This window comes from Atractosteus spatula, chromosome 2 (genome assembly GCF_055471065.1).
Source record: "Atractosteus spatula isolate fAtrSpa1 chromosome 2, fAtrSpa1.hap1, whole genome shotgun sequence".
NCBI classification, from domain to species: domain Eukaryota; kingdom Metazoa; phylum Chordata; class Actinopteri; order Semionotiformes; family Lepisosteidae; genus Atractosteus; species Atractosteus spatula.
In genome coordinates this window covers 19518235-19543592 of record NC_142707.1, presented here as the reverse complement: position 1 = coordinate 19543592, position 25358 = coordinate 19518235, and the positions used below count along the sequence as shown (strand labels likewise).

At 35.6% G+C, this 25358-nt stretch overlaps 2 protein-coding genes across 6 annotated transcripts in view; one reads left to right on the top strand and one right to left on the bottom strand.

The window, feature by feature from the left end:
* Window positions 1-636: 636 nt before the first annotated feature.
* khk (ketohexokinase) lies at window positions 637-19308 on the top strand. Of its 5 annotated transcripts, XM_088909117.1 has the most exons (10): window positions 637-777; window positions 1825-1941; window positions 4838-4972; window positions 7816-7950; window positions 10270-10342; window positions 12195-12341; window positions 14312-14400; window positions 15047-15175; window positions 16130-16287; window positions 17974-19307. In XM_088909117.1, the coding sequence occupies exons 1-10, from the start codon at window positions 686-688 to the stop codon at window positions 18057-18059; spliced, it is 1161 nt and encodes a 386-aa protein (XP_088765243.1). In that variant the 5' UTR covers window positions 637-685; the 3' UTR covers window positions 18060-19307. The 5 variants fall into 5 exon arrangements, with proteins under 5 accessions (XP_088765243.1, XP_088765223.1, XP_088765224.1 ...); XM_088909097.1 differs by lacking the exon at window positions 15047-15175 and having other exon boundaries at window positions 17974-19308; XM_088909108.1 differs by lacking the exon at window positions 15047-15175 and having other exon boundaries at window positions 644-777; window positions 4924-4972; window positions 17974-19308.
* Window positions 19309-22137: 2829 nt separating this feature from the next.
* Window positions 22138-25358, bottom strand: part of emilin1b (elastin microfibril interfacer 1b) — a 50119-nt gene continuing 46898 nt past the window's right edge. Inside the window, exon 8 of the mRNA XM_088908788.1 lies at window positions 22138-25155. Within this exon, the coding sequence (XP_088764914.1) occupies window positions 24830-25155 (326 nt within the window). The 3' untranslated portion in view covers window positions 22138-24829. The remainder of the gene's footprint in view (window positions 25156-25358) is intronic.

The following is a 25358-nucleotide window of genomic DNA, read 5'->3' as shown; positions in this document are numbered from 1 at the left end:
TTCACTGCGGTGTGTGTGGGCATTGTTGCATTCTGACTTGTAGACTGTAGAGTACTATGCATGTCATTTAATTACCAAACACTTAGGTCTAATGTGACCTGTCTGGAATTTCATCCGTAAGTTAATGTTACTATCATTTTACTAATCTTACTTGCGTTTGCAATTTTCATGTGTAAAAAAAAAACTTTAAAAAATAACTCATTTAATGGTACTCAATGAAAATGTCAGTTAGGGATAGTGATCTTCCCCAAACTCCAACTTTTGTTTTTTTGTTCCAAGATACAGTACTTCTTAAACAAGCCGACGAAGACGAAACACTTTCATCGGATTCTTGATTTCCAAAACCGTAAACACATTTGTGTGGAATGTCTTAAAGATTACTTACAAATATGTTATATAAACCGTGAGAATTACAACAAAGTAATTGACAGTACAGTGTATAACACAAACAGTTTAATCATGAGCACAATCTGCAAACAGGTTCACAGAAACGAAATAATCCGGAAAGTGCCGAAACATGTCGGACATATTGGATTATAAAAGTGAGGTTTATCCACCCAGACTGCAGAACTGTGACAGAATCACACCCCCTGGCTGCGGAAAAAAAAATCCAAAGAGCACCCAAATTATGTAACAGGGACACCTTGTCTTCCGAAGTCCACGTTATACATTTTATACGAGAGAAATGGGGGATAAAAGGATCTTGTGTATCGGTTTAGTATGCTTGGATATCATCAATGTCGTGGACAAATACCCGGAAGAAGACACCGACACAAGGTTTGGCAGGATGCTACAAGGGCTGTGCATGTGCTATTTGGTTGTTAAAACAACAAATACAGCAGTCTGAATAGTTCAGCACCTTCCGCTAGAGATGTACATTTTACCACGTGACGGTTATACAGTAGCAGTGTTTTGACAGTCTGTGTTTTCCTGCCAGAAATGACACAGTGTTTTTCATGTATGGAAATTTAGAAATAACAAAGAAATTACAACTGTATCACCTGTGAAAGTTTAACATGATGTGTTTCTGATTTGTGTTTAGGGTCTGTGGATTTACAGTAGCTTGCATTCACTGCGTTATTACAGTACAGCCTGTGCATATTACCAAGCATACTACTAGCAAGTAAAAGCTGCATACACAATACGCACTTTCAAGTCTCGTGAATATACTGTAGATGTCATTTTTAGTCGAGGTACAGTATACACGAATGAAGAAAAACATTAGGGGAAGACGAAATCGAAAGCCTGGACTAGATAGGGATGCATTGTTCAGTATGGCAAGCACTGATATTAAAAAGCACTGTAAATTTCTGCTTATCATATGCCAAAATAAACATTGAGATTATCAGATGAATAATAAAGTTATCTAGTATTCTGAGATTTCAGTGTTCCTTTTGTATTTTTTTTTTGGATAGGGTTACAGCAGTCATGTGCCTGATTGCAGTGCTCGTGCTTGTGACAGCATTGGCAGATGGTGCTGCACAAAGCAGTACTTGAACATTTCCAGGACACTTTAAATCTCAGCTGTAATAAACTGTTGATCACAGGATGGTCAAGTGCTTTCAGTTCATTATTTTATTATAAGTTGTTTACTCTTAAATAAGTATAGTCTTCTGGAAGTATTTACATTTTTTTCAGTGGTGGCATAGCCATGAGACATTTCACTGTTATGAAATCAAAGCTTTATTTACTTGGGAATTAAGCAAGCAGGGTCATTTTTTATTATAAAGGAGAATTAATGTGTAAACCATATTGTAAACCCTGCATGTTCACAGCATTTACGGCATACTTACAAAAAGTGACAGCTTGTGTTTCTTCATCAAGGTGTTTGTCACAAAGATGGCAGCGTGGTGGCAATGCCTCCAATTCCTGCACAGTTCTCTCTCTCCTGGGGGCACCGTGTGCGTTTATGGGCTCTCTGGCTCCAGGCCCAGTGGCCGAGTAAGTACCACAATTGCACTTCTTCTAGAAATGGCTGTGAAACAGGATATAGCTCTGTAAAACTACATTTTGTATGCTATCCAAAACTTTGCTAGCAAGTTTTTTGTTCTAGTTCTTCTAGGCCACATAATTTGCAGAAGACACAAAAAATACACAGTAAACCCTCAGTTTAACATGCTTTGGATTTAATGGACAAAATCTGCTAAAGGGGAATTTCCCTGCAATAATGTGAATGCTCAAATAATATAATAATGTTATATATTACTTAGGTTTGAAATTCAGGTATATCAGTGGTTTCATACAGGGATAGGTCAGTTGCTTACACTAGATGGGCTAGTGTTTCCTATGCTTTAGCAGAATTTTATACAGTACAGTATATTTGCAACATGTGAAATAAAGAGCTTGTACAGTATATTTATAATAAAAGGCACAGTTACATTTTTCTTTGGCTGTGTTGATTGCAAATGTTAAAAATAAGTCAAAAGATCCAGCAAGCATACAGTATATATATATATTTCTCACATACTGTAATTGTGAAATTGGAAAAAAAACGTCATTCATGATTTAACAGATATTCGCCAATAACAGACTCCCCTTCCTCCCTATTAGTCTGTTAAACTGAGGGTTTACCATATCTAAGTAATTCACTAAGATAATTAAAATACTTAGTAATTAGTAATACTTAGTAAATATTAGTATTTAAGGACACTCTTTTGTAAGGGTACTTATTTATGTTTTATTGCCAAAATCTAATACATGCTTGCACAACATAAACTGCCTAGATTTCCACTCAGCAGATCAGTAATTTCCTCAGTGGAAAAGTAATTTATTACTTTTTTAACTTGATCTGATGAGCAATAGTTGCCACGCATCACTTGCACATCAACTGAAGATCATCTGGATCTTCTTCTACAGTTCAAATCCTTTAAGATGAAAAGTGATATTCAAAAGCAATCACATATGATTACGTTGTAAATGTTTAACAGACACAGTCTATTCTGTAACCACAAATTAGGCTAAGGATTTGATATCAATGGAGCATGTATGTTTTGAATTGGAATGTTTCAGCCATTTTGATGTCTGTTTAACTTTTCTTAAAATAGTATTGGCTAGCTCCATCCCTCATGGTCCTGAACAGACACATGTCAGTTGGCCACGGTGCACTTTATTGTTTACACATGAAGTGATGGGCTTCTCTCTTTTCTGTAGGTGGCCCTGTAGTTAGCAACCTGCGGACAGTGGGTCTTAATAGCATGGACCACCCTTGATTAATATAATCTACACCTTCTACACCTACACCTTAATACAATCTGAATATTGATGCCTTTAACTGCTGCAGTATGTTGAACTACTGTGTGTCATACTTATAAACTGAATATGTTAAAGACTAAGGTTATGAAATAGGTCATAAAACAAAACTTTATAAAAACAGTAGCAAACTAAGGGATTCACATTTAGCAGAGGAGATAAAACCTTCTACCACAGAGTGATTTAGGTGGAGGATAGGATACTATGCCATGGTGATAAAGTGAGAAATAGGTTCATTTTTATACACTGAACTCCTACAGTATTGTTGTAAACCGACTTTTGTTAAACCGACCTTTCAAAATGTGTTGGCTTCCTCAGTTAATAAAGGCAATGTAAATTCACACCTCTCCAATTATTTCATTGTAAAACTAACCTCAAATGCATTATTGGAGAAAATAAATGTCCATACTTAAGCATGTATAAAATATTTATCCTCAGAAAAAAAGGTTGTAATCACAAACCCCAGAATGCTTATTTAATGGAGAACAAATTATCTTGTTCAATGTACTGCACATTGGTTACTATTATATCAATATACTATTTTATGCAAGTGCAACAATAAGTCCTGCATAATATACAGTATGCTAGATCAAAATCTGTTCAATTAAAGGGTTCAATTAAGGGTTTGAATACATTATTTCTGCTTTAGGATTCAGTTTTCTCCTTTTACAATTTGAAGTCAAGTCAGACCAACATGGATTTTGCAGGGCAGGGTTCCTCTTTTGTGCTTATATACTGTACAGTACAGTATGTCTGAACTGACTGCTGTTAGCAAGTGTCTGTTTGTATATATACAGTACATATAATTGGTCATTCTTTTGAAGAGATGCTATACAGTAGATGGCTTCACTAGTGTAAGGATATACTTTCCATTGTTTAATCTTTATCTTCTGCAATAAAGGTGTTTGCTGATTGTCCAGGTAATTTTCCTTGCCTCATATTCAAGAATAAAAACTCCCCATTGTGAATTCATATTCATACATACAGTACTGTAGTAGCTTTTTTTTATCAAGTATTGACATTAAAAGATTGTTTTGAATGTACAGTAAGTCCCTTTTAGGCATTGGATTTAATAGTATCCTTCAGTTTGAACAAGAAGCTGGAAAATTATTATTCCCTTTACACTTATTATAATGTATCAGGAGCCATTCAGTTTAAATGTCTTAGTATTACTTATGCTAAATTAGCCAAAACTCTAATGGCCAGTTTTAGGGTATCACAGTATAGTATTAGAAATGAGGGACTATTTGGTTGTAATGGGGAGTGAAATATAGTGAAATGTTGCCTATTGTACATTACATTCCTGTGGGAGATCAGATGTATGAAATGAATTAGAATTGGAATTATTTAAGCCTGTGTTTATCATTCAGAAGATATTCCAGAGAAAAAGTAAGTATATCTTGTGTTCAAATTTTTTGCTGCTGTCTCTACTTTCTTTTTACATTTTAGAGGGAAAGGAAATGAGGTGAGTTGTAGACCTTCGGGAGGGTTGTAGTAGATCCTCATCATAAAGGACGTACACAATTATGGATGATTTGCTCTTTATTGCCTCTCTGTTCCCCTTGTGCCTTGGGCTGCTGTTGTGCAGTTTTGTTCTGGATGACTTCCGGAGGTATAAGATTGACACTTCTCTCCTTGCGGAGCATTCAGGATGTTCTTTCCCATCCTCCATAGTGATCAGCAATTTGAGGAATGGGAGCCGTACCATACTGCATATGAACAGGTTTGTGGGGGTAGGTTATGTTTATTCTCTGTGAACAGGTCTTACACCATTAATTGTAACTACTGTACACTATGTGTTAAAAGGATGATCTCTTTTTTGGGTGTGTGTCTTTACAGTATATAGGCTCTATAGGCTTCAGCATATTGACTTGAATGCAAAAAGTAGTAGTACTAGAATTAAGTATATTACATACTGTAGTACCTTAAGGGAGAAGTTGGAAAGACAATTTGCTTACACTGAAGAGTACAATTAAATGATTGTATGAAGATATACAATATGGATATTCTGCGTGGAGTTTGTACTGTATGTCATCCCCGATTTCTTCCCACAGTCCAAAGACATGTCCAAAGTGAGGTTAACTGGCTGTATGTGTCTGCGGTGCGGTGTCCCGTCCAGGATGTACCCTGCCTTGCGATTGATGCTTGCTTGTTCCTCCATGACCTCGTTAATCATAATATGCTCTAGCCTATCCCCTTTCTACTCCAGCACAACTAAACCTTATTCTTCTTCAGAAAATAATTAGATACTAACAGATATTTATAAGCTTTTCAGCCCAAGAGGTTATAGTTTATAGTTAACTGGAATCCAGGTTTGATGCAGTCTTTATAGTGATGCTGAAATCATAGTATCTATATTTTTAAGATTAGATCATTTATTTAATTTAAAGATAAAATTTCAGTATTTATCAAGGACAAGAAATTCCATTACATGATTTCTGAACCTTGACAGGATTGTTATTTTAAAAAGATCTTCAGAATCATCCTTTGTTTGCAGTTTTAATTTAGTGGTCTTTTCTTGTATTTCAGGTCACATTTGACCTGGTGTCAACTAAAATACTGAAGGCACATTGTTACTTAAGCCTGATTTTGTGACTCTTGCTCTGACTATAAGGAACATGTAAAATAATATTCTAGCATTAGAAGAACCTTTCAGTGATGTATTTTGCCAACTCTGTGGGGAAAAAAGCTGCAGGTTCCTCAGTGGCTTAACTAGTGAAGGCTTATTTCAAGCACAAACTGAGCTTGATGATTTATGTTTCGTGGGTTCAAGCCTGGGTCATGTCAGTAGTCGATTGTGACAGGGATTTCTCAAGAGATAGCACTCAGCTGGCTCAGAACTGCTGGAGGTGGGGCTTGAGTTAGCCAAGCAGAGCTTTCAGCTTTCAGTGAAAGAGTGACCCCTGTGGCTCGAAGAGCACCTGCAAGCTTATGGAGGCATCAGTGAGGGATGTGCCTCTCCTACGCTCAGTGTTGAATCTCCTGTACGTCACTGACAAGTTTGTAGTGTGTGAAAAGATTATTAAGTTGATGGACAGTTAAGACACAAGGGTTTATCTTCACTTTCTAATTCAAACCTTGTGGGTGAATGGGTTGTGAGGTCAAAGCAAAAAAGCCCAATTTCAAATGGGGAGGACATACTGTATATTAATGAATAGATATTTCTAAATTGAATCAGTACAGTACCTTCAACATTGAAATAAAAATGACATCTCCTAAATTCCTTAGGGTATAAAACAGAGAAGGAAAAATTAATAGGCTTTTTAGAGGATGACAGGGATGCTTTTGTTTTTAAAGGGAAAATATGTTTTCCAGGGGCAATGTTTTGTAGATTGAACTGCAGTAATGGTGAGACTAGGTCCGTGAGAAAGCACAGCATGTAGAAAGCATTTGCTTCCTAAGAGTTGTGTGAACTTATGGTGTTGAGGAGCCTTAGCTACACTGAGCAGCCATGTGTGCTTGGATGTTATTTTTTAAATATTTGTTTAGTGAATGTTTTAGCAAATGATTTGTCACTAATAACTTTACTGATTATGAGCGTAGCTTTTTAGATTGGTGATGAATACCGATTTGCATGGTTGCATCTCTGACTCTATGTTAATTGTCCAGAGCTAGCCAGAGCAGAACTCTTGTAATGCTTAAGAAGAACATTCTTACTGAAATATTCAGATGTTGAATTGGATTTTATTTTTCAGATAAGCTCTGAATTTAATAAGCTTTAAGAAGATAAAGATAATTTCACTGTAAATTGTATTTAAATTGCTGTTGAAATATAAATGCATACATGTGGGAACAGATGTGCTACCTGTTTTTTAAAAAATACATTTTTTTATTGTGCATCAGGCTCTTGATTGACATTCATGGTGAACTCGTTTTGATATTACTGCTAAAACTATCTGGTTCAAAATCCTCTTCATAAAATGAAATTCAGTGACTCTTAGCACTTTAGAAAAGACTCCTAAATCATGTGTGAATTAGGATAAAACAGCAAACTAATGATTTTGTTATTCCAGAACAAAATTTTGCATTGGTAGCGTTCTTCTTATGTGTCTTTCTCAAGTTTATTATTATTATTCTCAAGTTTATTTATTTATTATTTAATTTTCATTTACAGTACATTGCATGCCAGTATACAGTGGAAGCAATTCATGACAAATATGTGTGCCAACATACAGTATGTGGGAACAGATAACGGAGGGGAGAAAAAGCAAATGATGCTTATTTTAAAACACAGCATTGAAATAATACCCTGTACTTTTTAACATTGATCTAAAGATGTGAGCACAACAGCCTTTTTGGTAATTCAGACTACAGTTATTTATGACGAGGAAAATCCATAAGGAGCATAAGTTCACTTCACCTTCATGAACTGAAAATATTGACTGACTATGAGCAGGTACAGTAATAACATTCTGTTTGCTTCTTACTTTCTAATGTGGCTCTCTTTAAAAGCAGGTGTGCTGCCTCTGGACCTCAAAGCCGCCTTCCCACTCCTTTTCCTATGGCTTTAGGGGAGTGCACAGCATGTCATGTATTCTCTTTCTCTTTATGTCTCTCTCTGAAAAGCTTTATAGTGGATGATTTTAAGAGGCGTGATATTGAAGTGTCGGGGGTGGCGTGGCAGAGGGAAGGGGTGACTCCTTGTGCCTGTTGTGTCGTTTGTCCCCCCAGTGGCTCACGCACTGTCGTTCTCTTCGACACGTAAGACGGCTTGTTGGTCTTGCCAACCGCAAAACTGACCGTTTTGGCAGCAGAATGTATTCAGTGCCACTGCAGAGATGGCAAGATAGCTGATATTGGTGACTGTAAATACTGTATATCGGGATGGGAAATTGGCTTCAGATTGACTTTTATTATTGTTTTATCCTTTTGATTAATCTTACAGGTCTTAGTGTGAAGATTTTTTAGGATTTTGTAGCAAGGCAGAATAGTAACAAGCAATTACAAGTAGGTCCCGCTGCTTAGGTTTGTTTGTATAAAGGCTGCTTGATCTTATAGTCAGTAGACATACTGTAGACAGACACATGTTTCACACCATACACATAGTAGAAAATATGAGTTTTTATTCATTTGATGATTGAATCAAGTACTTAAAGCCTGAAAATGGGTCAAATCACATCTGTGAGTAGGGTGCTTGTCATATGATGTGAGACCCTATAACCCTGCTGTAAAACTGCACGGCTGAGTGATATTTATATGCTATAGTTTTTCATGAAGGGGATTTACAGATAAAAAAAAATCCAATAAGACAAAGATTGAGAACTTCACATGTATGTTACTGTCTATCTCTGCTGTGGCACTGTGTACCTGCATGCCAATTAAAAATCAAAATCAGTATGCCTGCCAAACATCACAATTTCTACAGTAATTGACTTAATCAATTTTGATTACCTATCAGCGTTTGTATCTGGTTAATTTTTCAGTTTCAATTACAGTAATTGGGGAAACTAATGAAAGTAAGCCAGAACCACAGCACAATTGTTTAATAACTTTTATCTACAAGGTGTATTACGCTCTGTTTTATAGGCTTAAATAAAAGAAGGTAAGGGAATAAATCAAACTAAATTGTTATTTAAAAATAAATTATATGTAACATAAACTAATTATTATGGTGAACAATAATGTAAGAGTAGAGATTAAAATATTTCAAGTAGGTAGCTGTGTCAGCATGCTTAGGCTGCAAAAGAACAAGTTAAGGTTTATACCATGCTGACAAGAGAAGAAAGGAAACACAACGTTTCGGCTGTGGAGCCTTCTTTGGGTGTGAGAAAGACAGTGAACTCAGCAGATATTGTATAGCATCATATAGATTAAAGTATGACTTTTTCTCTGGATGTAGTCCATGAGAATTACGTGAATTTGGAAAATCAAAAATTGGTGTCTAAACTAACTTTTTTTCAATTCTGTTTTGCAAGTATAAGTAATTGTTTTTTTAGTCTTACTCTTAATATAAGTGAACATGACTGCAGAATTGTGTAATTTGTACATAAGGAGAGGTATCCAAGCACAGATGGCTGACAGTTTTAAGTTTCCTTTTTTAAAGGAAAAAACATCTGAATAACTATAAACATCTGAATGATTTAGCACATAAATTTAAATTTAGTGAAAAACTCCCTCTATATGTCTTGCTTATAACATATAGAGCTAAGTTATAATTTAAGTATTTCATATTTTTTGTGTCATTAACTTGACCTATCGTTTGTTATTACCATGAAAAGCATCTTCACTCTAGAGTCTAATTGAAAAATATTTGATTAATCTGTGTTCCTTTAGAAACACGCAAAGCAAATACTGCTCCAGTGTAGAGTAGTGAATAGGGCTCTGCAGTTCAGACTGGAGTGTTGTGAAGTATTATGCTGCTGTTGTACCCCTGGGCAAGGTTATGGCCATCAGATTGCAGTAAATGCCCTGTAGTACAATATATACAGTATGTGTACTGTCCAGGACATAATTGAAAATGAGAATTTGCTCTGTTTTTGAGTAATCTGGCTTTAAGGTTTAAATAAAAAAATGAAACCTTCACAAACATATTTAAATTTTGTCAGTGCACTACATTTTGCATAACAATGAAATTATATTTACAGTAACTTTCATATTTTTTCATACTTTATTGTTGTTTGAATTGGTTTCATAATAATGAGGCACTTTGTTGGGGAGACCTTATGAAGCTATAAAATTTTCAAAGTTGTAATTTCAACTTTGTGTTGAAATTGCAATGACTTTTAATCATATTGGGCTTAAGCGTTTTATAAGAAGAAATGTTTTGCCCTTCATATTCTTATAAATTATATGAAGATGGTGAAACTCTTTATACTTTACTTCTTGTAGATAATCTTCTTAGTGCTGTGCTCTGGAGTATTTGTTCATCATTTACTGATAATGATATACTGTAAAAATACAGAGCTGCAACTATATCAAGAAACACAAAGGTATGAAAAAAGGGGCAACAATTAACATAGTTTTCATAACTCAAATGTGAAAAATGTTTGTATCTTCTCTTTATTTTCTGACTGTGGTCAGGAATTTGCCTGATGTAACAGCTGATGATTTCCAAAAGGTGGATCTCACCAAGTACAAATGGATTCATTGGGAGGTGAGAAAATTAATTGCATAGCAGAGTTTTAGTTACAGTAGTTTTCTATACTATGTTTCTTGTAGAAATGCAAGTTCTGTCATCTTTCACAACCCTTTAGAAAGCTCAGTTAAAATCTTAATTCATCGTTATAACCCACTTTGAACTGCAAGGTACTATAAAACGCTTACTGTATGTGTCAACAAGGCTCACTTTCCAAATAGATCCTCACAAGTAACCCTAACCAGCTAAAGCTGCTTGGAATGTTTGGTTCTGAAACCAAAACTGAAACCAAAACTGACAGCACTGGCTACTACAGTATATTAGGTCCACCTATTTTTTAATAGTTAAGCACTAGGAGAGATATGACAGTCAAGCCTCTCCTGTAGGTTCCATCCAATATCATCAACTTGGTACACAACAGCCTAAACCACAATTTAATACCACACAATCTTCAAGTCTTGCATTTGGCCAAATTCTGTATTATTAGATTATTTGATGCTGACACAAGAAATTTAATTTGTTTTGTTACCCTCCAATTCCACATATGACAAAGCTTGAAAGATTTGGGAGTGACATTCAGGCTTGACATTCAACCCACATGTGCAACATACTGTATTGTCAAAACATCTTTCTTTCGCCTCAGAAATATCGCTTGATTATGTCCTATGTTATTGCTAACTGTGGCTGAAAAGCTAATCAACACATTTGTGTTTTCCCAAATTGACTACTGTAATGCTCTACTCGCTGGGGTTTCTTAATCCACATTGAACAAACTCCAGCATGTCCAAAATTCGGCAACCAGAATTTTGACCAGGTCTAGTGCAAGTGTTCACATTACTCCTATCCTGGAGTCCTTGCAATGGCTTCCTGTCACGGTTCGTGTCAACTTCAAAATCCTCATCTTCACCTATAAGGCTCTGTATGGCTTGGCACCTCAGTACCTGTCTGAGCTACTATCGTCCTACTCCCCACCTCCCAACCTTCACTCTTCTAATTTTGGTCTCCTATCTGTCCCTCAAGCCCATCTACACTCTATGGGTGACAGGACCTTCTCCTGTTATGCCCCAAAGCTCTGGAACTCTCTCCCCAAGGATTTCAGAGAGTCACCTTCTCTAAACTCCTTCAAATCTAGATTCAAAGCCTTTCCTTAACTGGTTCTGTTCTCCTCTGCTTCTAATATATTCAGTACCCCCATCTACTGTCTCCACTCTTTGTGTATTCTCATTGCACGTATCTTGTGTATGTTCTTTATTTGTTATTGTCATTCTGTGTAGCACTGTATAAAATAAAGTTTATATTATTATTACTGTATATTAAAGTAGGTATGGCATTTACCCCAAATATTACAAATAGTGTTCTGAAATACTGTTCTGAATCCAGCAGTGGAAGCCTTTAGAAAACTGGCTAACACATTGACACTTTTGGAATTAACTATCCTGATGAAGATGGTAAGAAATAAGCATTAATGCACAGTAAGAGAATTCTATTTTGATTGATTGATGTTTTGTTAATGTGTTAATGTTAATCTGTTAATGTGTTGCCAGAGTTTTGCTCATTTTGAAGATGCTTAGAGTCCGTGAATTCCTTCTTTGTATTCATCATAAACCATAATTAGATTCTCAACTGAAAACATACCTCCATATACCGTGTACTTGAAATAAACTTGCCGAGCAACGTTTCATCTTCTTTGGTTTCTACTTCTTGTCATGCAACTATGCTATGCTACCAGTGAGCAAGCCTAGAGCCTTAGTTCATACAACAGATGGAAACAGCATGTTTGGATTCTGTCAAGCAGCTCAGTAATGGTGTGACTAGCTGACAGCAAAAGCTGGATTAGGAACAAGTGCTGTGTTGTATCTTCTGACTATAGGGTCGTAATCCTGGGGAGCAGGTGAAGATGATTAAACATGTGGAGGAATACAACAGCTCTGTGACAGCAGAAGAGCGAATTACCATTTCTGTGGAGATTGAGAAGACCAGGGAAGAGCTGTATCAGCTCTTTCAGTATGGAGATGTGGTAAAGTGCTTTAATTACATTATCAGCAATATTGATGCACACTATACAGTACATACAGTATATGCAATAAAATTATGTATCCTTAGGCCTAACAATATCAGTATACACCATATAGAGGTACATGAAATCAGTAGGCTTTAATGTACATTTATTATTTAATGTAGCTATATGTAGTGGACTCTTATTTACACTTCCTGTTTAGTTTATTATTTTTTAAACACATTACTGCCCGTATTTGTACATTTAATTGCAGATGAAATAATAACATTTAAAAATAGATCACAATATTAGTTATTTTTTTAAAAAAATCTTAAATTACTTCATTAGAGCAGGGGTTCCCAACCACTGCCATCGGAACCCCATAACTGTTGGTTTTTGTTTTGTTTCTGTTACATTAACATAAATTGAACTAATTTCATTGCTTTCAGTTCCTAAACATGATGAATGTTGCCTTTTAACTACTGTATCTCAAAAGTAACTTAAGATCCCCAAAAGCAAATCTTAATTTGTTACTAAAGCCTGAATACTCTTTGATATATAGTGCTACATCTTTATTCTTTTCTGTCCTTGGTGTCTCTCAGGAACACTGTGTATCTAGTGTTGTCACATTCGTCTGAATTGTTTTCACCTACTGTTGCGATGTACTTGTGATTGCAGTTCTATCATAATTGACGACTAACTAATGTGTTAGCTTCATAATATTGCTTTCATTGATGTGAACTCCACAGCTGTGAAAAGTGCTCTGAACATTTAGAGAAGAGCAACTAATTGCCTCATCCTTTCTTTATTTCTGTTTTCCTGTTGTTTGACATTACTCCCTTTTGGATATTCTTTGGCTTCTCCCTCCTTTCTAGTTTTAATGTGTCTTCTGTCCTTCAGCGCCATCTGGTGCTGAAAGTCCAGCATGCTCTGATGTAAACATGTTTTTGTCCTTTAACGGCAAAAAATATATATAATTGAAGCCAGCTGTGGAGTTCACATCTGTGAAAGCAATATTATTAATCTGTTCACAGTTTAGTGTCTTTAGGTGTCATGGCAGTAAACAAAATAATACAAGTTACAGTGAACACATTAATTCACAAACATTAAGCTCATTCAAAGATCATTTTTGTGTTACTAAACTGTAAGAAGTCAAATTAAAAGCAGATACTGAGGTCTGTGCTTGCTCACACACAGTACCCACAGAGCTGGTGCTTGTATTTCCAAATTGTTGATTTTGGTATGACCACTTTTTGTGCTGTAGTCCTGATTGAGCTTTAAGCTTCAAAATCACTCAAAATCATAACAGAAAGTTTTGGTTTTCAGGTTATGCTATTCTTTTTACCTACAGACTTCAAACAATGATGTCAGAGTGAGACAGGTTAATGGGATGTTCAAAGTTCTTTTATAAGTGTTTAGTTACACAACAATAAACATATTCCAGCCAATGGTTCCAGTATTTTTTGGCCTTCAAAATAGATTCCACTTTAGTGTTTTATTTATTGACCCAAAGGATAAAATATTTAGATTTTTTAATTATCAGTAATGTTTTTTCCATGAGATATTAATATTATTTGATTTCATAGTTAAAAAGTGCTGTTTAGACTTCAATGTCCCATCATACTTTTGTAGGATTCTGCACTATAACATGTGGAGCTTAGGAGTAAGATCACAGTCTTAAGCTGGAACTGATCCTTACCAGATTTGTAGGACATCATTTCTTATTACCATCCACAATTAGTGAATAAATGGTTCTGTCACTGTTAGAAAAGCTGGCCTCTGGTTTAGGAATTTCTTTTCAAAAGAGATGTTGATCTCAGCTGGATGTATTGGCTTAATAAAAGTATTAAAAAGTTAAAAGGAGTACAGAATTACTTTTGCCATGTTAATTTGAAAACAAGATTGTAGCATCTGTTCCAGCTGTGAGCAGAATGACGGAAGGGAAGAATTCTCACTGTAGCAGATACTTTTACATTCTTATTTTCTCACAGGTGTTCGTCAGTAAAGATGTAGCCAGGCATTTTGGGTATAACTCTGCAGCCGAAGCCCTGAGGGGTTTCTACAGTCAAGTGAAGAAAGGGTAGGTAAAGAGACCATTACATAAAAGCACTTCACATGTGAAAGCTTTTTCAGCCTAGAACATGGGTGATTCAGTTCACTTCAGTTTTTAAAAAGCTAACACAAGTTGAATATACAGTAAGTTTTGATATACTGTATGTGAATTTACATCTTGGATACACAGTGTCCTCCAGATTTAGTCATACCCTCAATCAAACAGGAACAAAAGCATTATAAAGTAGATAGGTTTTCAGATTGAATGATGTGTCTTACAGAAAAAATAGTTAAGAATGTCATACCCTAATATTAACAGTACTGCACAGAGGAACATCATATTTATCATAAGTGAAGTCAAGAAAACACAAAGGTAATATTTGTTCATAGCCCTAAATCTTCCTGTGACAATAATTATTCAAATGAGTAGTTACAATTATTCTTGTAGTGCGCAAAGTTTATGTGATTTTGGCAATTCTGTAAGTAAGTAAGAATTGGTCTGTTTATGAACTGCTTTCTTGAGTTTGAAACACAAATGTTCAATTGGATTGAGGTCTGGAAACTGAGGCTGCCAGTCAAGAACATTTGTTCGAAGAAACCATTCTTCCTCAGTTTGGATTTATGCTTTGGATTGTTATCATGCCTTTTTCGGCCAAGCTTGAACTTCTTGGCAGAAGGAACCAGAAGTTTTGCCATAATATCCAGGTGCATGTTGGAGTTGATGATTCCCCCGTGATTCATCTTAACAAAGGCTTCAGGACCCATACAGTATATACAAAACAACTCCAGAACAGAATATGCAGGTGTTGTTGAATTGTTTTTTTCAATGTGTTATATCACGAAGATACCAGTTATTATTGGAGATCTCCAGCTGTTGCCTTTGGATATACCATTGTCTCTCGAACTACTTGTCTCGTAAACCATAGTTGCATCCTCTTCCTGGCAGGACACTGGACTAATGGACACTGCAGTGGAAAGTGGTAGACATTTCATGCACTTTATGGATTCTTTCATAGCCAGTCCTGAACTTGTGGAGATAAAAAAGGGAAACTTTTGGAGACCTGTACTGTATACAGTATATTTCCACTGGCTTCCAGAACACAGGATATTATCATTGATTTGTTTTAGTTTTATTTTATTTAAAATAATAGAGGTTTGAATTAATATGACCATCAAGTTTTGTGAAATTCAGTTATTTTTGTGACAAATGTGACTTTGCACTTTCTAATCCAATAGCTCATTTTGTTATGCTGTTTTATGTTCCTACAGTATGTTGTCAGTAGTATGAATTCTACTTATACAGGAGTGCACTGTATAAGCTGTGCTGAAAAAATAAAGTAGTGAGATGTTTCAGCGTTATTTTTTATTTGTTTATAGGTGCCAAAATTTAAGTGAATGACATACAGTATCTGTGCTCTAATTCCACTTGGAAAATGGTATAAGACCCTGTAAATTGATCAATATTGCAAGATTTCAGCAAAATGTATAAGAATTTTTACCATTTGTGATGTGCTTTATTGTTTGAATGCTTAATGGGTTCTATTTGTAAAAAATTAGCCTTATGAAAAAGAGGTTTAGGAACACCCAATGAATTAATGAGAAATAACTCTGTATTTGAAGTTTAGTGAATGTCCACCACATGGCTTTTCTTTTCAGTGATTTATTGCTTTAAAGATTGGTTCACATACTACAGTGGGTGCAGGCCAGGTGTTGCATTGTGGAAGACAATGGGTTGTTTTACACGTTTTCTTCTGCAGGGCACTGCTAATCTGTGCCTGGGCAGAGATGGGGGCAGATGGAGTGGGCCCTGAGGGAACAGTCATCCATTCAGATGCCTTTGCTCCTGAGGCAATCGTAGACACTCTGGGGGCTGGTGACACTTTCAACGCCTCAGTTATTTTTTCCCTCTCAAACGGTAAGGATACAAAACCTGCTTCATGAATTTGGCAGCGTGCTGCACAGATGAACGAACACATTTGGTGGTGTTAATTGTGTGATGATTAGGACAGGTATAACTTTAGACTTTCAATTTAGAAGTGATAAATTATTTACTAGAGTTGTTTTTTAAACGACGGACCCATATTTACAGAAATAATTGACAGAAATGTCAGGAAACAAAGCAAAAATCTATGAAGAATAAGCAATAAGCAGACTATTGTGAAATAAAAGGTTGGTAAGAGATCTTAACTGATGAGCGGCTGGTGATTTTCTGCACTAAAATTGCCTTCAACGGTGAATTAAAAATTAATCTCGGTTATTAATATTATCTACTTTTGTTATTATAGGCTAGTTCATCAGAAGTGTTTAACTTATTTATACTGCTTTATTTCTGTATTTCTATTGCTTAAGAAGTCTTAAGCAAGCAATATGCTGTATTCTAACCCTTTTGCAAAAACCTCAGAATAGGGAAAAAATTTAGATGTTGATAAAATTGATAAAAAAGGAGATGATAGAGATTTCCTAGCATGTGGATATCATTCTGGCTCACATGCTGAATTTGAATGTCACGCATTGTACTAATACAGGCGTGACCGCTCCTGGAAAGCAGAAATAAAGCAAATAAATGTATATTCCATTCTTAAGGACAGTCAACCATTGGCAGCTATGCAAAATTCTCATTTTAACAGTGCAAGTTAATTGCCATTCCTTCAGTTCCATTCTGGGCAGTATCCTACTACAAGTTTGGTGTTTCTTTGGAAGTTGTGAAAGATATCAGACAGCTAACAGTTGGTGGAGCAATCAGTGTGGTCCAAAAATGTTTAAATGATGACAATACAGGAAATAAAATCCCTGTGGTAGGAGAATGTGATCATTATCTGGCATAAGTCTTTAATATTTGTTAAGAACAAGAGATAGAAAAGGTTCATAGATAAAGGATGAAAGCAGAAAAGTAAAATTTTGTAGAAATGTACAGTTTACAAAAAGATGTTGCAACATGGTAAGATTCAAACTGAGTAAAGGTTTCCTTTACTCTATGGTTCAACGCGTAAATAAGATCTGATATATATATCATGCAAAAAGCCCATTAGAGGGCGGTATTGAACTAGTAAATGCGGTATTAAACAGTTTCTTGTACTGGAGGTACTAAAAGAGTACATGAATCGAGTTTATCATCCAGTTTGGGAGATTATTAATTTGGAAATTTGAATCTGGAGGATCTACAATAAACTGTTTATTTACATAAGCAAGAGCATTTTTAGAAGTTTCCTTAGATTTTTATGGAAAACATTTATCCGTTTTATTTTTCCAAGTAATATTAATGTAGTATAAAAATAAGACAAAATACGTAGCGAATTGATGATCACTGCATTTCATAACTAGTTTTATTATCTTGGTTTTCCAGTTATGAGTTTTTGTTAAGTTGCTGTAAGTTAAATTAGCTTCCTTGACAGAGTCAGATAATACATTATCAATGTGATGAATTGTAAGTACAAAACAGATATAGAAGGAATCACCAGGAAAGAAGAAACCATACTGTATAAGTGACCCATGCAGGTCTTATGTACAGTTCTTTGCTGTATTGAAATTAGATTTTGAGCTATCTTTTCTTACCAATTGTTGTTAAATTCTTCTACCTTATCCTCTTTTGTGGTCTCTTCAGGAAAAAGCCTGCAAGAGGCTCTGACATTTGGATGTCAAATCGCTGGAAAGAAGTGTGGTATTCACGGCTATGATGGGATTGTATAACGGATCCCACAAAATACAGATGCAAGTGGCTCAATTTCAGTCAAACTGGGAGTAAATCTAGAAGACATCTGCACTATGCTACAGTACAAAGAAATTCCTAGAATGAAACATACTTCAATGTTTAATGAATGCTGATTAAAAATCAAATTAGAACCATTACTTTGATGAAGTGGTGATGTGGAATATTGCCAGACAGATTACTAAGAGATGTGTGGCTATGTGGATCCTGAGAGCAAGGCTAGTCTTTTCAAACCAGCTACAGTACTGTATGTGATGTCATGTAATTTCATTACAGATCCAATAATTTAAATCTCTTCTATCCACAAACCAGCTTTTAGCCCATTTAAGAGATTAAATACACCAAGTCATTTTCCCTGCACTTCTAACAAAGTGTTTCAATTGCAGTTGTATTTGTACTAAGTTCCTTAGTAACGTTTCCAGTTCTTTCAATTCTCAGTTATTTTTTATTACTGTACTTGCACAATTGTTTATACAGTAACTTGTTTTTAATAATTAATGATATTAAGATAACTTAATCTTGAGTTATAAAAATATAAGAAATTTCTGAATGAAAAAAAGATCAGAAGTTCCACTTTTACTAATCGGGCCTTGTCAAGCCTCTTCAAGACTGAAAACAACATCGTAGCTTTTCAGTATTTTCTGTGCTGTGCAGTACCACCAATGTTCCCTCTGAAATTGTAATCTAATGTTTCTATTGATCTGTATCCAGGGAAGTTGGGCTTTCACGAATTTGGAGGGCCTCTCCAAATAAAATTCTTGGCTAGGGATCTGGAAAATGACGTGGTTATTCAGTTTCAACCCTGTAAGAAAATACCAAGGTAACAAAATACACTCTGTTCCCTTTTGAACTAAGAAGACAGTGAGTTGAAACCTATTATTTCCTTTTCATGTATAAACATTTGTGTTCCTTTCATTCTAACAGCGTTGTTCTGATTTCTCAGAAATCTATTGAATATACTTGACATTAGTGGTCCTAAAAGTAGCACTGTAGTGCAATAAGTGAGTTAAGATTTCCCTGTACCAACATGAGAGTGATATTTTAACAGAAAAAGCAGGTACAGTATACTACTATAGGCAAACACCTATAAGAGAGCATCACAAAGATGGAATTACTATGTAAGTACTTCATTGTTCGTGAAAATTAGATAACTAAAGCTAATAAAATGCTTACAGTATATGACAACATGTAAGTCAAGCAAATAATAAACTGGGGAAAAAAATCACAAAGTTTGTATTTTTTTATTTTCCTCTTAAAACAGTTATTTGTTTCAGTGTATTGTGTGTACAGTATACAGTGCCTTGCGAAAGTATTCGGCCCCCTTGAACTTTTCAACCTTTTGCCACATTTCAGGCTTCAAACATAAAGATATAAATTTTTTATTTTATGTGAAGAATCACCAACAAGTGGGACACAATTGTGAAGTGGAACGAAATCTATTGGATTTTTGAAACTTTTTTAACTAATAAAAAAATGAAAAGTGGGGCGTGCAAAATTATTCGGCCCCTTTACTTTCAGTGCAGCAAACTCACTCCAGAAGTTCAGCGAGGATCTCTGAATGATCCAATGTTGTCCTAAATGACTGATGGTGATAAATAGAATCCACCTGTGTGTAATCAAGTCTCTGTATAAATGCACCTGCTCTGTGATAGTCTCAAGGTTCTGTTGAAAGCGCAGAGAGCATCATGAAGACCAAGGAACACACCAGGCAGGTCCGTAATACTGTTGTGGAGAAGTTTAAAGCCGGATTTGGATACAAAAAGATTTCCCAAGCTTCAAACATCCCAAGGAGCACTGTGCAAGCGATCATCTTGAAATGGAAGGAGTATCAGACCACTGCAAATCTACCAAGACCTGGCCGTCCCTCTAAACTTTCAGCTCAGACAAGGAGAAGACTGATCAGAGATGCAGCCAAGAGGCCCATGATCACTCTGGATGAACTGCAGAGAACTACAGCTGAGGTGGGAGAGTCTGTCCATAGGACAACAATCAGTCTTACATCTCACAAATCTGGCCTTTATGGAAGAGTGGCAAGAAGAAAGCCATTTCTCAAAGATATCCATAAAAAGTCTCGTCTAAAGTTTGCCACAAGCCACCTGGGAGACACCCCAAACATGTGGAAGAAGGTGCTCTGGTCAGATGAAACCAAAATCGAACTTTTTGGCCACAATGCAAAACGATATGTTTGGCGTAAAAGCAACACAGCTCATCACCCTCAACACACCATCCCCACTGTCAAACATGGTGGTGGCAGCATCATGGTTTGGGCCTGCTTTTCTTCAGCAGGGACAGGGAAGATGGTTAAAATTGAGGGGAAGATGGATGCAGCCAAATACAGGACCATTCTGGATGAAAACCTGTTGGAGTCTGCAAAAGACCTGAAACTGGGACGGAGATTTATCTTCCAACAAGACAATGATCCCAAACATACAGCAAAATCTACAAAGGAATGGTTCACAAATAAACGTATCCAGGTGTTTGAATGGCCAAGTCAAAGTCCAGACCTGAATCCAATCGAGAATCTGTGGAAAGAGCTGAAAACTGCTGTTCACAAACGCTCTCCATCCAACCTCACTGAGCTCGAGCTGTTTTGCAAGGAAGAATGGGCAAGAATTTCAGTCTCTCGATGTGCAAAACTGATAGAGACATACCCCAAGCAACTTGCAGCTGTAATCGCAGCAAAAGGTGGCTCTACAAAGTATTAATGCAAGGGGGCCGAATAATTTTGCACGCCCCACTTTTCATTTTTTTATTAGTTAAAAAAGTTTCAAAAATCCAATAGATTTCGTTCCACTTCACAATTGTGTCCCACTTGTTGGTGATTCTTCACATAAAATAAAAAATTTATATCTTTATGTTTGAAGCCTGAAATGTGGCAAAAGGTTGAAAAGTTCAAGGGGGCCGAATACTTTCGCAAGGCACTGTAGTCAGATATTCATGTTACTTTTCCAAAATCAAATTGTATAGCTAATTTGTCTTCTACTAATTTGTATCCTGAAATTTTTACTCTCATGAAGTTTTGGATTGCTTTAAAAATGCTTTATTAAACACTCTTTCAGAAAAGGGATTCATAGAAATATTAAATCTAAAAGAATTCACAAGACAATATATCACTGTTTCAGATCAAAATATCATACTCAGGTGAACTTGACCATGCATACTGTAACTTATCAGGCTTTCTCTCCACTTAAATCAAGTAATAATGAATGAATAACATTTTTAATTCTTGATGTATCAAATTTGCAGAATTTAAATTTACTGACCAGTGAAGTTTAAATAGATCTTGTTTACACATGTTAAATTGCTAAGATTGTGAACTCAAGCAGTTGGAATGTATTTGAGATAGTTCTCTGTCTAGACTCACACCTGCTGAAAGGTAATTGTCCTCGCATAGGAAATCTGCCCCTGTCACTTTCCTATTTAGTTCTACAGAGTCACTGGTACAGTATATTACTCCTAATAAGGCTATAACCCAGCCACCTGGATTTTTAAGGGGTGTTGTAAATGAATGGAGGGCTGGTCGAATGGATTTATTTTCTTTTAAATGTTTGCCATAGCAATCCTGTTCTGAATCTTCAGCGGTACAGTATATGTTACAGCATTGCCAAGTGAACACTACTTTTTTCTTAAAAAATAACATGTAATTATTATTATTTTTTTCTTACTGTACCCAATTCACTATTGTTACCAACTGGTGAATCACTTCTCTTACAACTGAAGTTCTCACACTAGGTCATGAATGATAATAGAAACACATGACTCCTCTAAAATGTGAGGTCATCTACTTTTCTCACGGTAGACCTGCTGCTTAAACAACAGAACTGAGATGTCAGATAAAACATAAAAATGCAGCTCTCATTTGAACTTATGCTGATACACAGCAAATTCAGGAAACCCTTCTAGACTTTGAATTCTTTCAGTTCCAGCAGCATTTAATCAATCCTGCTTCCTTCGGACAGTGTAACAATGAATACAGTATATTCAATATACTGGGTCATGTGCAACACATCAAGAGACATCCATATGCCTTCCAGGCAAAAAATCAAAACAAAAGCTGTGTGAAATTAAATACCTTTATTTGACCCACACGTGCAGACAGATAAACAATGGAAAAGGGAAATACTGTGAGGAACTGCAGATTGAAGGTACAGAAATTTACGGACACATTTCATATCATCAGAAGATGCGCCAGTAAAAGTAATGGGTCGCTGAGATTAAAAATAGCTTACAAAAAAGGAGAAAATAGTGATAGGAAAGTTGTAGCACAAAAAAAAGATTTAAATACCTCTATCATTAAACCCTTTTTTATGGTGTGTGATATAAAAATAGTTCTTGGCTTCCAGTTTAATATATTACCCCCCACTCTAATTGAACCCCAGTTGGTCCAACGATCTAAAAGAATGAATAGGTAACAATAACCAGAACTTACTGAGAGCATTCTGGGACTGCACCTTAGTTAGAGAGCTTAGTTTTACGAGTGACTGTAAGATGCCATATTACCAAGGGGATTCCACATCCCTGTCAGTGTCTGAGGTAAATCCAATTCAGTTTTTTAGTCTGGATCCAAAACAAGGGCAATGCATTACTATTGCAAAGCATTGCTATTGCTTCCATGAAAAACAGCTTTGAGTGTTACATACAGTAGATAGAAATGATTTAAAAAAGTTTGTTTGAAATTAATAAAAAAGCATTTTCTTTTACACAAATACTGTATTTGTGTGACATTTTGCAAAATGTCAGCAGTTTTGTTCATGTGTTTTGAGTCACAGTACTGTTCTGTTTAATACTGATTAAATGTTGATCAAGTTGTAAAAATGACTTCAACACAATGTTTTTTGATTAAAATCTGACACGGATTTTAAAGATATTGATATTGTGACAGGGTGTGAATATCCACCAGTGGAGACCATGGTATCAAAAAATATGATCTAAGACTGTACATTATTAAACATCCAGATAAAGGATTAATCTGTTATTTTGCCAACACATTATTAAGCAATAGCAGAACATTAATGCATGATTCTTTGAAATATACATTTATTTTGTGTGTGCTGAAGCTACTGCCTTGTCATTTGCAATAAAGCAATAAACATTTCTAAAAAGCTCAGACAAGCTAGTACTATTTTCTCTTAAGATTTATATTGAATTACACTATTACACATATTGTATATGTAAATACTATGCTCAGCATCTTACATCCCAAGTATTAAACTCTAAATGGAAGCTCAAGCAATTATTCTGCACAGGTACAACCAAACTAAAGCATTTTTCAGGAATGAATCAGGAAAGCTCAGGTTAGTGCTGTGATCTGAAACTAATGACTAACTGAATACCTTTAGCATTGAACAAGGCAGGTTAAGAAAGGTCTTTATTCAAGGATTCACAATTCTGAAGTTATCGATGAAATCAAACCACAGGAAAACTTCAAAATCAATATAATAAGGCACAAACACAAGTGCACAGAATTTGCAGGTGTAATAGGCAGTGGAAACAGGAGGCACCTCTTTACAAAAAAGCTGAAGGAGTCTGAAACAAATTGCTGGGAATGAGGTTTAATACTTCAAAAAAATGGCTTTAAAAAGCTATGAACCATCACAGCCATTACTCCCAGAGAAACATGAACATGTAAAATGTGAAAATGTTTTGGAGTGTGATTAGAATTACTGCAGCAAAGAAATTCTGGTGTATTTGATTTAAGTAAAAAAAAAACAAGGATTTCTTATACCAGTACATAAATTAATGTTAGGATTATAAAAAATGTGTCTCAAACATACATTTATTATAATAATCACTGTTAAAACCACCAAAGTATACTTACAGAAGTCAAAAATATGTATCCTTTGAGGTTCGTGAAAGCTTTCAGTTTATCGACTTAATGGCAAGAAACAAACAGTAGTGCGAGTGTGAGCAACATCTAAGATTTAATCAAACTTCCAACGTAGCCTTACAGACAGAAAACAGAAATCTATGGGTGGTGTGACATAAAAGGAAGCCCTTTGTATTAAACATTCAATGGAAGTCACTTAAGAACTATAATAATTCTGGTTTAAATGAGAAGGAAAAAGGCAATTCATCACTTTTAAAATGTAAGGAAAGGAATCACAGGATAACAACTCACCACATAAAAGGCCCCAAATAAGTATGAAAAGGATTGTGTATGATTTATTTCTTCAATTATGTAAGTAACATTTTTCTAGTTTTAGTTAGATCAAGGCACTTCTGTTGTTAGATTATATAGCTTTTCAATTTGCCTTTGCAGTCTGTATTCTTGTGAAGTTAAATGAAGTAAAAATCATGGCACACAAAGAGGCATAAAAATAACATTCTTTAAAACATTAACCATCTTAACACCAATATGAAAGGTAGAAACACTACTTCATTCCCACCCAGATAGCAAGTTGGGCAGGTCACAAAATAAGCTTTGGCAAATTAAAAATTCATTTAGAATTCAGTGTCTATAGTGTATGCTACAAATCGAGACTGTTGTAGTTGCATTAGCGGAAGTGGGCTGGAAATCTTAGAAAAAGTTCCTCACACATCCAGATATGATTTTGGTCATAAACAATTGCATATTGTTTTTCCTGTCTTCCAGGAGCAGTTAATACTGTAGGTCTTTTAGCGTCAGTGGGTTAACAAGAAAAAATGACAGCCATTCAGTGCCTTCTTTCATTGAGGATAAACATGGTTAATTGGTAGCCTTTTTGCTACCCTTATGTCTTATTTATTCAGGTTTTTCTCCCAAAACAAGGGGTTAAATGACATCTTCATACAAAAGCATTCCACTGAAAATTGTGAGGGGCTCCACTGAGTCAGCCAGCTTGCCCATAACCAAGTCAATACAGACAGTGTCTCCAATGTTCAAGGGCAGGATAATGTTGAAGACTGCTAGAGAACCTGGGGTCGGTTTATTTTCTGCCACAGGTTTGTTCTCCAGGCCCTCTGGCTGGTAGCCCGCAGAATCCACTCTTAAAATCCCATAGTTTGATTTGGAGAGGACAGCTTCAATCTTCTCATTCTTGTGGCCTGTCAAGATGGCACTGAAGTAATACCGTCCATCGTATGGTGCAGTAAAGATTCCTAGGAAAACAAAAATAGGTAAGAAACTGCTGACTTGTAATAAGGAGCTTACCAGCTTTGTTAAAGCCTTGATCTCTTCAGATACCATTAAATGCAACAACAGTCATAAGTAACCTTCAGGTAATTTTATTAATGTGCAATGAGTTTCATTTTCTGTGTGGTCAAATTTAAAAGAAACAAAAGATAAAACATTTGAGATGACT

Bases quoted from the DNA above. Each gene is read 5' to 3' on its own strand.
- khk (XM_088909117.1), top strand. From the start codon at position 686: ATGGGGGATAAAAGGATCTTGTGTATCGGTTTAGTATGCTTGGATATC. The intron at 778-1,824 runs GTTTGGCAGGAT...TTCTTCATCAAG, and splicing joins GAAGAAGACACCGACACAAG to GTGTTTGTCACAAAGATGGC. The intron at 14,401-15,046 runs GTAGGTAAAGAG...ACTTCTTGGCAG, and splicing joins TACAGTCAAGTGAAGAAAGG to AAGGAACCAGAAGTTTTGCC.